Below are 16,239 nucleotides of genomic sequence, written 5' to 3' on the forward strand. Positions count from 1 at the left end.
GAATCATGACCGTATTATGACTTTTTGTTGTCAAACTCACTTCCCGCAAAAGAACCGCGTGGTCCACTCATTTCCTAGCTTCGTGCTTAGACGGGGATATTATTATGACAAAGTTCTTTATTATTTCGAAAGTATTCGTACGTACAGTTTTACATGTCCGTTTTCATGACGACATTATTCATTTGGTTAGTTAGCAGCAATGTGTATAACTCCGCACTAGGACGGCCGCCCGGCGGGTGTGAAACCTGGCAATGTCGCCGGTTATTTCACACGGTACTTACGCCGCCGGTACTAAGGTTTTATGCAGTGCCATTAAGTTGATGGTTGAGTCTGTCAAGGGTTCCATTTTTAACCCCCTGTAGCCCGGTAGGAAGGCGGGCGCTGTTAGATGCTCATTGGTCACCAGTTCCACTCCGTAGCTGCGCCATATATTTGACAGGAAAAAATACCCGATCCCATCGCAACACTGGCTCGAGGGTAAGATCAGCTGACAGGATGTTGATTTGTTTGCTCAATTTGGTCAGAAACGACACCATGTATCATCCACTTATCTTAGTACAGTCAAGACAGCTATGCTCAAGGACCCAATGTTTTGTGATAAAGAAGACATGACGTTTCTGAATTCGTTGACGGATGGACGGAGCTACTACCATTGGCCCCGACCCTTATATTTCGGAGGTCGTTTTCGATTAGTTCCGAGTCCACAACCTTCTGCGCATTATGTTAGCAACCCAAGTCGTTGAACGTTTTATTGTCGATAATTCACACCGCGGTACACGCTATTCCCGGATTATATGTTAGCCTTTTGACAGTGCGCTGTGCTATGGGTAAGCTTTGGGTAGGAGGGGGAGGGGCGGGCCCCTGCGTGACACCTAACCATCTAGCATACTGAACGGTCGGATTTGGACGCCCACAACCAACCAAAGCTCCGACTGGACGCCGGTGGGCCGCACATGCGGCGAGCGGTGCAGAAAACGTCAATAGCAGGGGTTGGCCACGGGCCCCTATGACGCCAGGGCTACCACGGTGACATGACTGACTTGAGCTGGGTTAGACTAACTAGACTGAACTGGACTGGAATAAACTCAACTGGGCTAGACTGGACTGGAACGAAAATTGGGACTTATCTCGCTATACTGTAATCTCATTTTTTATCAGTCTCTTTCTCCCCACGAGAGATATTTAGAGCAGGCGAAATGAAGTGAGCACTCGTGAATAACTGTGCTGTTGTTGCTGTTATTTTTTGCGGGGGGGGGGGGCTAGTACGTCTTGCATCCCGGAGATATCTTGACGCGTATGTCCTGACTGCTCTTGGATTCTGTCGCCCTATTTCAATCGCGTATGGGACACTCTGTCGTATTCTGCTAATGTATTAACCCGCGCCCGGCTGGGGGTCCTGGATTTCCACGCCCTGCTGGGGGTGGATTTCCACGCCCTGCTCAGACACCTAGGGGGGTGTCTGAACACCCTTCTAACTCGGCTCCTGCCACGTAGCAATACGCGGAAGGCGGCGTTCGAAAGAGCGCCAAAAATAATGACGAAATCACTTCGGTCAATTTTTTGGTCAGGTCAAAGGTCAGGTCACCAGAGGTCATTGAAGGCAAAATTTTGCCGATTTCCAGGTCGAATGTCGACAATTTCCAAGAAGCCAACGCATAACTCGGGAACCAATAGAGCTACAGCGCCGCGGAAAAGCGCATTCGATAGCCCTATTAACGCCCTTTCTGAGTAATTCTCTCAGATTTGACCTAACGTCAACGGTTTGCCTGCAGGGGGCAAAAACTGCAAAAATAGCCGATTTTTTTCGGAAACAGTTTTTCTGCAATAACTTTTGACCCAAGCCTTGTACGAGCTTACTTTTACCGGCATCGTGTTCCTCTCGTCAAGACGCATCGAATGAACTATAATTTGACCCTGAAAGGTCAACTTGAAAATTTGACCTCAGGTCAAGGTCATGACCTGTCTGGAAAGGGTCATGTTGCATATCAGTCGATCCGTATCGTCGAGCTGAACACATATAAGGCGTTTTCATCGCTCTAGCATGCCTCTATCAAAAGTTATTTGCGAAAAACTGTTAGATACCATTCGTGACCTAAGATGACCTCAGGGGCATAAACAGGGGTCACAGACACCATTTTCATGTTCAGTGTGTCTAAACCACTTGTAATTCAGTGTTTGGGAGTGTTTATAATGTCATTTGTCCAAAAAGAGGCGCATTTCAATTTTCTCCCATTGACTTATAATGGGAAGGTCGCAAAATTGACCTGACCTTAGGTCATCGATACCTATCGAAATTCTGAGATAAACATTTTGTACATGCTATTGCTCTTAGCAATCGCTAAGTTTCAAAGCGATCAGTCACTCGGTGTAGCTATGGCAGACATTGAAACTTTTATGAGGTGAGGTCACTTCAAGTGACCTGGTGACCTGACCTTGAATGACCTTGGTCTGAAATTTTCACAACATGTGTAGAATTGATGTATGATAAGGTGTACCTTTGAGATATTCGCGAAAAACCATAAGGGGGGTGTTCAAACACCCCCAGCAGGGCGCGGGTTAATGCGACGAAACTATGGCGAGTAATTATATTTTTTTTCATGATCGCCTTTTACTTTTAATTGAATTAAGAATTGTCCGATTACCGTTGTGTTATGTTTGTTTGATCTTTTGACCTTTAGATGCTTATTGCTAATCATTCACGGTATTTTTTGGCGCAGCTGGGATCAACGAGCATGCAACATGTTCCTGAAGTTCCCTTTTCTTTCTTATTTTGCTACCGGTATTGTGTGCTTCATCAGAGTCCAGCTATGTGTATTTGCTTATCCTTTTAAACTTTAAAAGCACCCGGACTTTGCCGACTTAGTTTGAATGGCATTACCATTTCTTCCTCATTAATATTCGAGTGCCGCCAGCCTCGTCATTGTTTTGTTTCTGTTTTGTCGGCTGCTTGCAGCCGGCCTGTGTCGATTGTCTGGTTAGCTAAATCGAGCGTGGCAAGCACTTACGTCGACAAGCTCGGACCCTACCGGCTCGTGCTGGTGCCTGGGGTCGACCCACCGTCGACGGCTGCTTTTACTTGCATTATTGCCGGGTCGGCCCAGACACCAGACTGCCGACCTCGTTTCCAAATCGGCACGGACACCTGGCTTTGGTCGGAAACTTTATCGCTGCGGTAGTCTAGACGTCATGATTGCATTGGGGTGAGGGTGTTAAAGTTGTTAGCTTGATGGTTTGAGAATCATGCACTTGATGGTTTCGAAATGATTAAGTTAATGGTGTTGAAATCAGTAAGTGAAGACCTTTTTTCGATAGCTGAGCTATGGCTGAGTTTGTGAGTTATCTATTGACAATAGCCCGCCTGGTGTCGCACACGGTTAAACATGAAACACCAATGAAGTATCTGTCATCATTATCAAAATCGGGTTCGCTGATTCTGTTAGCCGCCGACCCAAGTCGGCCTCAGCGGTAGCCTTTTCACTGTTTGGTGGCGACGCACTCATGTTCAGTTAAAATTCCACCTGCGGCTATCCAGGGTGGATCGGGTCGGACGATATTTGAGTTTTGCATTGAACAATGAACAATCCACCGTTTTAAGAAATATATTTGTTAAATTTGCCAAAAGTGGGTGATGTGAGACAGGCTTTTGTTAAATGCTGTATGTCAAGCTCCATGTGTGTTTGACCTACGGCAGCTGCTCATTGCAGGAAAAATAGCATATGTTATTGCTGAGGCTGGATGGGTAATTGTGTGTACTGTGTATTTCTATTTTCTGGTTATCACGGTGACGCAAAGTGATGTATGAAAGGTTTCTATGAACTCCGTGTGGCGTTACCACTACCTTTATAGGTTGAGTGTTTGTTGTCAGAATGCGGGCAACGAAGAAGTGAATAATGATAGATGGTTCGCTGCAGGCTTTTAAGTGAGCTGACTGACACACAAAGCTGTGCCTACACGTGCGTATCGACCGGGCATTTTATGGCTGGTGAGTGGGGCCACTCGGGTTAGCTGGCCAGTGTCATGTATGCCTGCGGCTTTGCTAACCAGTAGCCACCGGTGCTACATAAACGTTATGATTGGAAATTGCCGTTTTAACCCTCGCCCATGTAGGGGGGGGGTTGGTGCAACCCCCCCCCCCCTGAGGTTTTTCGAAAATAGTGCAAAAACGGCGGCGCGCAGCGCCGCCAAATTTTAGGTACCTTATGGGGCAAACCTTGCGCATCTTTTGATAAAAAAAATTTGACCGGGTCATGTCAGGTCACGGAGTTATGACGTCACAAAGGGAACAACCTCCGGCCGGATTTTCACAAACTGAGTGCCAACGCCCGAGGTTTCCTGCCGGTGGTACGGACATCGGTTGATGGATCGTGATGAAACTTCCCATGCATGTTGGGGCAAGTATTGGCTATCATATGGTATAAGAAACTTGACCGGGTCAGGTCAGGTCACGGAGCTATGACGTCACAAGAGGAACAGCGTCCGGTACTATTTTTGAAAAGCGCCCGAACCACTATATTTTGCTAATTCTTGTCACCTCAATGGGAATATGCAGCAATATTAGCTTCTATAGGGAGCAAATGGACCTTCCAAATCCAAAAATACAATCAGATTTCAAAAATTTAAATTTTGATTTTTCGAATTTCTGCCGCCGACTGTGACCTTGCCGACTTCCGGCGCTCCCAACGCGCCATTTTTAGAGCTAGGGAAACGAAATACATACCAAACGATAGAGAATTGATCAAGGAACACGATAGTGAAGGTTTCAAGTCGATATCTCCCACCGTTTTGCCGCAATCGCCGCGGAAAGTTGAAAAAAGTCTATTTTTCCGAAAATTTGACCTTTGACCGGTCAAAAGTAGGTCAAATGTTGACCTAGGACCAAAAAATATACCACCAATCGCGAGATCTCGGCGAGAGCAATCCGTTGGTCTTTTCCGCTAAGCTCTACGACGCTCCGTTTTCAAACGCCAAGGGGGGGTCGCACCAACCCCACCCCCCCCCCCTGCATGGGCGAAGGTGGCAGATCGCCGTTTACGGGCGAGGGTTAATGGGATCGAATAATACGTGATTTTGCCTTTTCACTGTATTCATAGCTGATCAATGTCACGGGTTGCTCGGATATTTGTCACTAGAGGTGGCAAAATGTGGACCCGAGGACCCGGCCCATAGAACCATTCTGAACCCAAATGGGTCCAGACTGGTTCATGGAAATTTTCTGACGGGTCCAACTGGGTACTACCATAAACACACCATGCACACTGTAGCTTATAACTATTCCCAGTTGAAAAAGCCTGTATTACTTGATGCAATTAATGATACCTACAAATAATTTGTAATCATTGACTAAAGGTACGGGTCCAACTGGTTCTCATTCCCTAAGACGGGGTCTGACTGGTTCTAGCAATGTCCATTCGGATCTGGTTCGAGTCTGGTTCCAAAAAATCACCTTGTGCCACCTCTAAGTGTCAGGACCGCGATTTGATTATTTGAAATATTGGCTCATTTATACTTGAGAAATACCTCATAAGTCGTAGGTGTAGTCAGCGAAAAAGCTTAAGATGCACGTAGATATGTGGTTTTAACTATGTCTTCGGGGCATAAATACCAACGCCGACGCCTTTCGTCGCTGATCCGTGAATCTTGAAGCCGGGAGACGGGCATCAGTCATATTTAGACTGTTCCGCATAACACGGGTGCACGGCGGCACAGTCTATATGTCAGGCAAGTGAACTGTTTCGGCCGAGTTTTGGTAAAAACCCGGCAACGATGTTGAAATTCATGGGTGAAACTTTGACATCACCATTGGGGTCCCAAACGTCCAAGGGGGCCTCCATTTAGTGGGGGCCTCCAAGCAATTAGGGGCCTCCAATTGCCGAAGCGGTAATTTACGAGCCACGCCAGGGCCTCCTCTAAGAAATTTTCATTGGGGGACCAGAGGCTCAGAAGCCAAACATGGGGTACCCCCAAATCCAGTTTTCTCATCGGATTTAGGCCACTTATTTTTCGTCACAGCTCTGATGCCATGATTTTTTTTTTAATATCGATAAAGAAATGGTAGGTCACCTGACCCTACTGGTGGATCCAGGCCAGCAGGGTGACATTGTATGTAAATATCCCCCGCGGCATCCGAAATCGACGAAAATTTCTGGCTTTTTCACTTTTGACAATAAAACACAATGCCTTTATAATAGAAAAAAAATTAACGGCACAGCATTGCGCAAGGAATCTAGCCGTAAGCCGACCCCAGAAAGTGTGAGGGTTAACCTTCGCCGGCACCTGGGGGGAGGGTCGCCACCCCCAAGTTAGTTTTTCTGCTCTACACTTAACATTTTTAAAGCTAGAAACCTGATTTTCTTTGTATAGCTGCTTTTCTATCTTTTCTCAGCGTCCATTGAAAATTTCAAGCTTCTGCGGCATTTGGGTTTGGAGATATGACCTTGTTCTTCAGGTCATGTCATGTCCTAAATGACGAGAGAGAGAGAGAGAGAGACAATTTTATTGAATCTATGTACACAAATTTAAAGATAACATACACGATTGGCGTAAAGGCGCCCGAGGCGCTTAATACGAGACGCCGTTCGAGAAAAAGTTTTGTACAGCATCTAAAACACTCTTGTGTCCTCACACACATCACTACTCACACACAACACATTTGCATATGTTCCTCAGTAAATGTTCAAACGTGAATGCGCGCCACTTGTACTCTGCACCACTTATAAAAGCATCGATATATGAAACGCACCACACTAAATTAACGACGGTAACTAACTTCTACGACTCCTACTACTACTACTACTACTACTAATTGCAAGCACAATACAGTGTACATAGTATACTGTACCTACAATGGACATTACACATTGTTACATATTACTATATGTCACATTCGCAAAAGTGGCCGACCCTAAACCTGTAGCCGAAGCGCCTGTCCCCCTGCCCCTCGGCTAGCGCAGAGAATAGTTTCTTCGCATGTTTTTGTTAGTCAGTTCTCCCTTCGATCGTCAGCTTATCTAATGTCTATTCTAGTGAGAAAATCTCTTCGTTTGGAGAATGAAGCGCTGGACAGCCAGCGCAACGTTAGTTTCAGAATCCCTATTTGTTTTAGATGGACCCTTCGTTAGAATTTCAATTTGGGCTTCCCGCGGAATATTTCTGAAGTTGTTTCCAAGCACTGCTGATAAATTGTCGTATAATGTCGTTCGTTCTACATTAAATAGTGGGCATACGAGTAAGAAGTGTTCCACGTTTTCTTTAGCGCCTCCACATCTACAAGCTGTTGTATTGTTTTTTCCAAATTTGTGTTGATCCTCGTGTAGATCCGAGGCCCTCAGTCTGATTCGTGTATGTAACATGTTTCCTATTTTGGACCCTACATTGAAGAAAAAACGCGGTGGCGTGATTCCTATATATGCGTGCAACGAGGTCTTGAACTGTCTGATGCTGTGTTCTGTCCGCATGGTGTCAGGCAGTTCGTTCCATGTTCTGGTCGTAGCTGGGACGAGAGACCTTGCATACGACGCGGAGCGAGCCGCTGGAATAGTGCGTTTGTTGTATTGCGTACAGCGTAATTGTCGTGTTAGCGCCGAATTTCTTGTTGCTGGTATTATATCTTTTATGTAAATGGGCACTCGTTCGTCGACGATAATCTTATGATAGAGTTTCAGCCTGTGGGTGCGGCGCCTATCTTGTAAGGTGGTCCAGCCAAGCTCAGTCCTAAGTCCGGAGGTGGGTGTCCGGCGGTGAGTGGCAGTGATGAGGCGTGCTGCCCTGTTCTGCGCCTTCTCCAGTCGTGATTTGTCAAATATTGTTATATGACAATCATATATGGTATCACAGTAGTCGAGGTGAGGACGCACGTACATTTGATATATATTCAACAATATCTGTCTGGGAATCAAGGGTGCGATTGGAAATAGAGGACTCAGCGTGCGATTGAATTTTAACAGGACATTATCTACATGTGACTTGAACCTTAGGTCGGTAGAAATCGTTACGCCAAGATGCTTATGGGAATCTCGAACGGGAATTCCTACGCCACCAAAAACCAGGGTGGGAATTTTACCGTTATTTTTCGTGAAAGTCTGCTGAGTAGTCTTCGTTGCGTTAAAAGTTACAATCCAATTATCTCCGTAGTGACTGATGCGTTCCAAGTCATGTTGCAGTGATCGTTGAACTTCGTTAACGTTGTCGGCATTGTGACTGGCATACAGTGAGCTGTCATCAGCAAAAAACAGCATTTCATTGTCGGTGATGCTACTAAGTCCGTTTAAATACAGGATGGCCAGAAGCGGGCCGAGAACAGATCCTTGCGGCACTCCTGCGAATAGTGTGCGCTGGGTGGATATGGCCTCCCCTACCTGAACTGATTGCTTCCTATCATGAAGGTAAGATTTAAGCCAATCGAGATTTGTGCCTCGTATTCCAAACTCAGTGTCACATTTTGCAACTAATCCTTCGTGCCATATCTTTTCGAAATATCTTGATATGTCCAAGTATATGATGGTGTAATCATTTCCGGAGTCCATGGATTTGTAAAGTTTATCGGTGAGGTATGTTAGCTGGAGTTCGGTGTTGTGGACGAATAACCAATATCTTGCGATGGCTATGGGCCTTGTGAGCTTTTGACACGCTGATTTCGGCTTTTTTTTGCCAGTCTTACCTCCCACCTATCATTGAACATGTTGTTCTGCGATGTACAGATGTCAGAGTCAGGGTCAAGGTCAACCTAGGTCATCTAAAATTATTGCGCTTTAGGCAAGCTGAATTTACTTTTCGTGAAGTTTCTTTGACTGTATGTTTAGTAAAAGCTTCTCACTTCATGATCAAGTGTAATAGGGACACACAAACCGATCTGTGCACACATCAGTACATACACAGACATACACAGACATACAAACACATATCATTGACCTTGACCTAACTTGACGTGAAATGACCACAGCCAGCAAATTAGTCGGATAGTGTGACAAAGAGCTGTTCTAGCTCGCTTGGCACTAATACGGCAGCGTCATCGGTATATGATGGGTTGGCCCGCTGCTTGTGTAGGTATCTTATTCGACATCACCACAATTTTTTCTTACAAGATTTTAAGCCTTGCGGTCAAGAGCAACAGATTCTTTGGGAAGTGACGAATCCAATGATACCAATTTTACCTCATCAGGTCAGTCATTGACCTTCCAGGTCAGGTCAAACTAAAGAATGTTGCTGTTTGGGGTCACCGTTGCCCGTTGGAATATCACGTGCGCTGCTCATCATGTACCGATGACGCTGCCGTATTGTGGTGCCAAGCCAGCTAGAACCTCTTTGTCACACTATCCGACTAGGTTTTTGCTGGCTGTGGTCATTTCAGGTCAAGTTAGCTCAAGGTCAATGACATGTGTTTGTATGTCTGTGTGTGTCTGTGTGTACGAGTATACTGATGTGTGCACCGACTGTGAATGTGTCCATATTACATGAGATCATGAACTGAGAAGCTTTTGCCAAAAATACAGTCAAAGAAACTTCACGAAAGTAAATTCAGCTTGCCTAAAACGCAATATTTTTAGACGACCTAGGTTGACCTTGACCCTGACCCTGGCATCTCTACATCATTGAACAACATGTTCCATGATAGGTGGGAGGTAAGACTGACAAAAAAGGCCGAAATCAAGGTGTCAAAAGCTCACAAGACCCAACGCCAACGCAAGATATTGGGTATTTGTCATTTGGGTTATGACATTACCTGAAGAATAAGGTCATATCTCCGAAACCAAAAACCACAGAAACTTGAAATTTTCAGTGGACGCTAAAAAAGGATAGAGCAGCAGCTATACGAAATATCCGACTTCTAGCAATCAAAATGTTTAGTGCAGAGCAGAAAAAACTACCTAGGTCGGGGTGGGGGGGGTGTGGCAACCACTGCCCCCCCCCCCCCCATGTGCGGACGAGGATTACCTAAGTAATTTGAATATCAGGAAAATAATTTATTACATCAGGTATTCCAACAGAGTCCCGCTTTTTTATAGGTGACCTCCGATTTGTGTTGCATCTAAGTTACCCAGGGGGCCTCTTATTTGTAATTGTAGGTACAGTACAGAGAGCCTCCTACTTCGACTACTTGCACAGAGAGCCTCCTAGCGTACATACGGCTAAGCTTCTACAGGTCGAGCGCCGGTCTCTTGTACGTACAGAGAGCCTCCTACTGTTACAGAGGGCCTCCTGTTTGTCTAGGGGGCCTCCTATTGGTTAACGGCGCCTCCTATTTGTCCAAGCGGCCTCCTATTCGTCTATGGGACCTCCTATTTGTCCAGGAGGCCCCCTGTTTCTCCAGAAGGTCCCCTATTTATCCAGGGGGCTTCTATTTTCCAGGGGGCCTCCTCTTTATCTAGGGGGCCTCCTACGTGTTCAGGGGCCTCCTATTTGTCCAGGGGCCTCCTATTTATCCAGGGGTCTTTTATTCGACTAGGAGTCTCATATTTGTGCAGGGGCCTCCTATTTGTCCAAGGGTCTCCTACTTGTCCCGGGGCCTCCTTTTTTTTGAAGGGACTCCTTTTTGTTAAGGGAGCCTTCTATTTGTCCAGGGGGCCTCCTATTCGTACAGAGAGCCTCTAGCTCCTACTTGTCCATGGAGCCTCCTATTTGTTCAAGAGGTCCCCTATTTGTCCAGGGGGCCTCCTATTTGTCCAAGGGACCTGTTATTTTTCTAGGGGGCCTCTTTGCCCAAGAGGCCTCCTATTTGTCCAGCGTGCCTCCTACATGTTCAGGGGGCCTCCTATTTGTCCAAGGGGCCTCCTATTGGTTAAAGTAGCCTCTTATTTTCCAAGCGGCCTCCTATTTATCCAGAGGGCTCCTATTTTTAGGGGGCTTCCTCTTTATCCAGGTGGCCTCCTTGTTCAGGGGGCCTCTTAATTGTCCAGGGGCCTCCTTTTGTGAAAGGGGCCTCCTATTTGTCCAGGGGGCCTCCTTTTGTGAAAGGGGCCTCCTTTTTGTCTAGGTCTAGGACCTTCTATTTGTCCAGGGGGCCTCCTATTTTTGCAGGGGCCTCCTATTTGCACAGAGGGCCTCCTACTTGTCCATGGGGCCTCCTATTTGTCCAGGGGCCTCCTTTTGTGAAAGGGGCCTCCTGTTTGTCTAGGTCTAGGACCTCCTATTTGTCCAGGGGGCCTCCTATTTTTGCAGGGGGCCTCCTAATTGTACAGAGGGCCTCCTACTTGTCCATGGGGCTTACTATTTGTCTAGGGGCCTCTTATTTGTCTAGGGCCTCCTATTTGTCCAGGAGGCCTCCTACTTGTCCAGAGAGCCTCCTATTTCTCCAGGGGACTTCCTGTTTTCCGGGGGCCTCCTACTTGTTCAGGGGGCCTCCTACTTGTTCAGGGGGCCTCCTACTTGTTCAGGGGGCCTCCTATTTGTCCAACAGGGCCTCCGATTTGTCCAAGGGGCCTCCTATTTAAACAGAGAACCTTTTATATGAATATCGGACCTCCGTTTGCAAAGAAGCTGATGCGTCTCGGGGGCCTCCACTATTGGGGTCCCAAAATGACAATTGGGGTCCCAAATGTTCGCATTGGGGTCCCACATGGGACCTCGAAAGTATACAAAGTTACACCCATGTGCCTATTAGATTTCCAATAGATTTATTGGCGTTTTATCAGCGACATATCTAATTAGGTCGGTAGGAATGAGCCTCCAAACCATTATTTATCGTCACTTTCTTAGAAACATCTTTACGCGGTAAGGGTACGGATTCAGTTTGTCCAATCAACGCTTGGCTAATCGTTTGTTTGTGACAAAGATGAATGTTCGGAAAGATCATGGCCTCAAATTAAACTCCTTTATTGTCACTACTCATTGGCAGATGCATGTGCCATTGTGCAGTTTGTGTCGTCAAGGCCCAGGTCCAGCTATAATGACGCTGTGGTGAAATTCGTTTTCAGATTCTGAGCTTGTGCAATGTGCATTATTTCATTTTTTCTATGCCAACCACACAACAGCTGCATATTTGTTGCTCGGTGAATCTGCAATCCATGCCTTTGCTTGCTGGCCTCTGAAGCGAGCATTTCATATTTCAGTGATGTAATATTGTCAAATATGATGGTCTTACGTCTTACCATACAAACTAAAAATTAAAACTTGTACAAGGATATCCATCAATCAAGATCACAATCTAAACCACAAATGTGCTTTTAAATGGCACGCGACGTGCATTTGTCGCCGATGAGTGCTTGTTTGTTTCTCGTTTTTTAGCACTTACTAGTTCAAATTTAACCTCGCATGATTTTAATATTGGAAATATTATTGTTTCTTTCATCATGCCTAAGTACATATACCCATGCAAATTTAGTGTCGAGCTGATGTATCCTCTCTCCACGCTGAGTGGAGTTAACCGCTCCTCTTCCTGCCTATACAGGGTATAATTTACCACCTCTCTGTCCGAGCATTGTGAAGTTACATCGCTTATTGGTTCAAGCGTACAAAGATCATTGTGGAATCAACTGTCTGTCTATTCAATGTGATATTAACTGTGGTTTCCGTCCTCTCAGGGTGGAGTTTACTGACTCGCTGGGCCGGTCTCGGACCGTGATGCGTCGTGACCTGGACGAGTACCGCCGCCGGGACCAGGAGAGCCGGAGAACGGGCGACGAATCTCAGCAGGTGAGGTGTCACAGGAGCGTGCATAGAGTTTATCCATCGGCGTCAGTGTATGTAGTTTAGAAAGCAGCGGTTGTTTTCCGCTCTCACCACTGCAGTACAGTAACTGACGGAGCTGTTTATAGTAGTTCGTTTCATACAGAAAAGGTCGTGTCTTTTGTGCGACGTTGTGGTATTTGTTGATAAAAGTTTGAGTTATAGTAACATGGTTTGTAATGAGCTGACGTGACCTCTGACCTACAGCCGACTCCGGAGCTGATGTCGGAGGACCAGCGTCGCGATCAGCAGCGTCAGATCTGGGAACAGCAGGAGCTGGAGAACGCGGCTAAACGCGACATCCACTACCAGGACGTGCTCTTCAACGGTGAGTACCCCAGGCCTTGCTATAGTATCGACGGCCGACAGTAGGCAGCCTGTGCGGACCTCCGTGGTATGACTGTGTGGAGTGCGTCAAACGGTGTGACTGAGAGCAGGGAGAGATGGGCTCCGTCCTCTCCAAATGTCGACTGGGGGACTGTAATTGCTGCGGAGTGGAGCCGGAATGGGAGTGTTGTCATGTGGAAAAGAGAAGTGTGATGAGTGGAGAGAGAGCACTTCACCAGACAATGACGATGATTTTCTCGGACGTTTTTTATGGTCAGCACACGTATTGCCAAGCGAGTTGCTCTTATGATATGGACTTGACGAAATTGATGACTGGCGTTTGAAAAAAGGTATTCTTTGTTGCTAATGCGCAGGTACCTGGCTTTATTGAGTAGTTGTATCGATTCAATATAGCTTGGCATGTATGCAATGTGAGGTCATTTGTCATATGAACATTAGGTAATTGATAGCTTACTTGATGACTGGTCATTTGGGTTTATAAAAAGCTTCGGACCATTGTCGGCGTGATTCTAATATTGCACGTCAATGGCGGCGTTCATTGTCCATCCAAACGTCATCAATGACAATGCATATTCTAAAGCAATGGGTGGTCCTATTTTTGCATGTGTACACCCCAAACAACGTTTCTGTGCTGATAGGTGGCGTAGCATTACTTTGGTAGTCCTAGCGTGATTAATAAATGAGAGCTCACCCACGCAGACACCGTGTACTCGTAGTCGCACTGGAGCAGCCCGGGTGACCTGCCCCGGCTACTTGCGGCTGTCAACGGCCAGCGCAGTGTTCATTACAGTGGTATTTTGGAAAGTCGGGTGAAATGAAATTATACTTTAGGTCGTCCGTGTAAATGTGGAAAGAAAGCCAATTATTATTCGCTCTGGGTTAACTGCCGCGGTCAGCTCTTGGTTAACTACCTAGATTGCGCGCATTGCGAACTTTTCACGTATATTTCATGCCATTTATGACCCGTTTGTGTCGCATACCCTTTGCACTTGATGACGTCAGTGCACCGTTTTACGTCATTGGCCCAGGACGGCGCGGCGTGGCAGTCGTTGCCAGGTAGCCGTGATTTGGTATGGTCGAAGGCGCTGCACTGCCACCAAGCTCGGTCACCAGTCGTAATGAATCCGCCCCAGCGCACTCCCTGCGACCCCTCCCCCCGCCAACAGTGCCCCCTCCTCCAGTGTGGCCCGTTTGGGCCGTGCTGTGGCGCTCGATACAGGCTGGACGGAGCGGACGAAGACCGTGGCGACGGATTACGGCTCGTCGACACAAAAGAGTTTAAGCTATGGTGGTCGAAATAGCTAGGTAGCTGAGCTAATTGCGGCGCTTGTACTTAGGTTTGCAAATGAGCAGGCCTGCTCCAGTTGAGCATGTAGCGGGGAGGGGTAGGTGATTCATGCACCCAGACACATACGTACCCAAGCCAGAAGTTGATGTATTGACAAAAAAAGGAAAATGATGATTAACAGTACACATAGGTAAAACGTATCGAGAAACATGCAAACTTTTACTGTCACTAGAAGAGAATACTGAAAAATGCGTTCAGGAGTTTCAGTTGTCACAAGGATTCGGTGGCTTTGAAACAACAACTTAACGCCTTTCCTCGTCACTGGTGAACTGTGTGATATTGAAGAACTGACCGCGCGCACTCTGCTAGACCGCACTCGTCTCTCGCGGCCTCCTGAGTCCACTGGCCTCGTCGGTACCGTTTGAGCAAGTCGCCCGAGAGAGGCCGGAGGCGTTAGATCTCCGGTACAGAGCCGGTGATCTGTGACCCCCTCTGACCGTCCCGATGACGTGCACAGTCCGTCTCTCCCGACACTGTGCACGGCGCTGTCCTGAGTCATCGTCTTCATGGTTGTCGTCGTCGTCGTCGTCGTCATCGTTGTTCGTCAGCGCCATCGTCGGCGCGCTATCGCGGGGCCGACGCCGGACAATTCTGTTACTGGCGCACGGTCGGACCGATTGTCTATACGTAATCGCTGTCTGGCCACTCGTCTGAGGAAGCTAGTCCTCGATGCTGAGTGAGCTAGTCGTTCCTCTAGTCTCTGTGTAGTCTTTGTCCTCTCGCACCTCCGAGGAACCGCTCGGTCTCCTCCGGAGTGCCGGTGGTCGGCGACAGTGGCGGCGCTGGAGAGACGATGGCACGCCGCGCTGGCTGCAGTAACCCGGTGTGTGTCGGCCGCCGCCGCGCCCACCGCCTCTGGCTGCTGGCGCCTCTGTCGCCGATACTTCGGCTGCGGCTGTTGTAGCCACTGCTGTAGCCACTGCTGACGGCCGGTCGGCCCGGTTCGATCGGGAACACGCCGCAGGGATTCAGCGCTTCCAGAGCGCCCCGAGCCGCCGGCCGCTTCACTACGTCACCGAGTCACCGAGTCACCAAGTCATCGAGTCATCGAGTCACCGAGTCACCGAGTACCTCTCCCTCATCCCGCCAATCTGCCATCACTCCTCCGTCGCTATTTCGACGACGACGCCCGCTCAGCTGGACAACCGCTGCTGCTCGCTAGTTTGCAGTCCGCTCCTCTGCTCGTGTAGGCTTCTCGTATCGCAGCCCGTCTGTTGACTCCCTTGGCCGGCCTCCGTGGCCAGCCCGGGGTCTGGCGGGGTGCTCTACCAGGCGGCCGCCAGCGTGAGGCCGAGGAGGAGCGAGATGAGAGCCGTGGAGCTGGCCGCGTCCCTCCAGCCGCGGCTATTACAGTAGCTGTTGGGACACGGGCAGATGTACGAACCGCCTTCTGTGTAGCATGACAGATCCTCGTCGGTGGGAATCTGGCCGCAGGTGAGCGCGTACCAACTGGAGTCTGTCGGCACGGGTCAGGTCAGCGCGCGGGTCTGTACAGTCGCTACACAGCCTCCGAGGGACAAGACTGGATAACAGTCAACATCGTGTCCTTATAGGTGTATCAGTGGGTCGACAGGAGTCAGGAACTGAACATGGACCACCGATCAGCACTCACACCGAAAGGGGAGAAGGAGCTGACAGGGCGACTCAACAGCTTCAGCATCTGTATTGAAATGAGGTTCTCCAGTGACATATCAGTTGTCAGTGAGGTATGTAGACGTCTGCACGCAGTGCTAATATTCGGCTATCGGTAGGGTGGCCTGTCACCGCGCTGGGCTGCCGATGGATGGGCGGAAAGGGAAAGAGGGAGGCCGTCGTGGCTGTCTTACCGTGTTTGATTTTAAGGCACACGACGTCGTCCGTATTCCAGGGACAGCTGCCTTCCG

General features: G+C 48.0%; 1 protein-coding gene across 6 annotated transcripts in view; it reads left to right on the top strand.

Annotated features, from left to right (window-relative positions):
* The window catches only part of LOC122383138 (coiled-coil domain-containing protein 174-like), a 62,743-nt gene that overhangs the window by 5,923 nt on the left and 40,581 nt on the right, over nt 1-16,239 (top strand). For all 6 annotated transcript variants that reach the window (XM_043369289.1, XM_043369292.1, XM_043369293.1 and 3 more), the window contains exons 5-6: nt 12,516-12,627; nt 12,868-12,988. In XM_043369289.1, coding sequence (XP_043225224.1) covers nt 12,516-12,627; nt 12,868-12,988 — 233 coding nt within the window. The remainder of the gene's footprint in view (nt 1-12,515; nt 12,628-12,867; nt 12,989-16,239) is intronic.

The sequence above is a fragment of the Amphibalanus amphitrite genome, unplaced genomic scaffold (genome assembly GCF_019059575.1).
Source record: "Amphibalanus amphitrite isolate SeventyFive unplaced genomic scaffold, NRLGWU_Aamphi_draft 000156F_arrow, whole genome shotgun sequence".
Classification (NCBI taxonomy): Eukaryota; Metazoa; Arthropoda; class Thecostraca; order Balanomorpha; family Balanidae; genus Amphibalanus; species Amphibalanus amphitrite.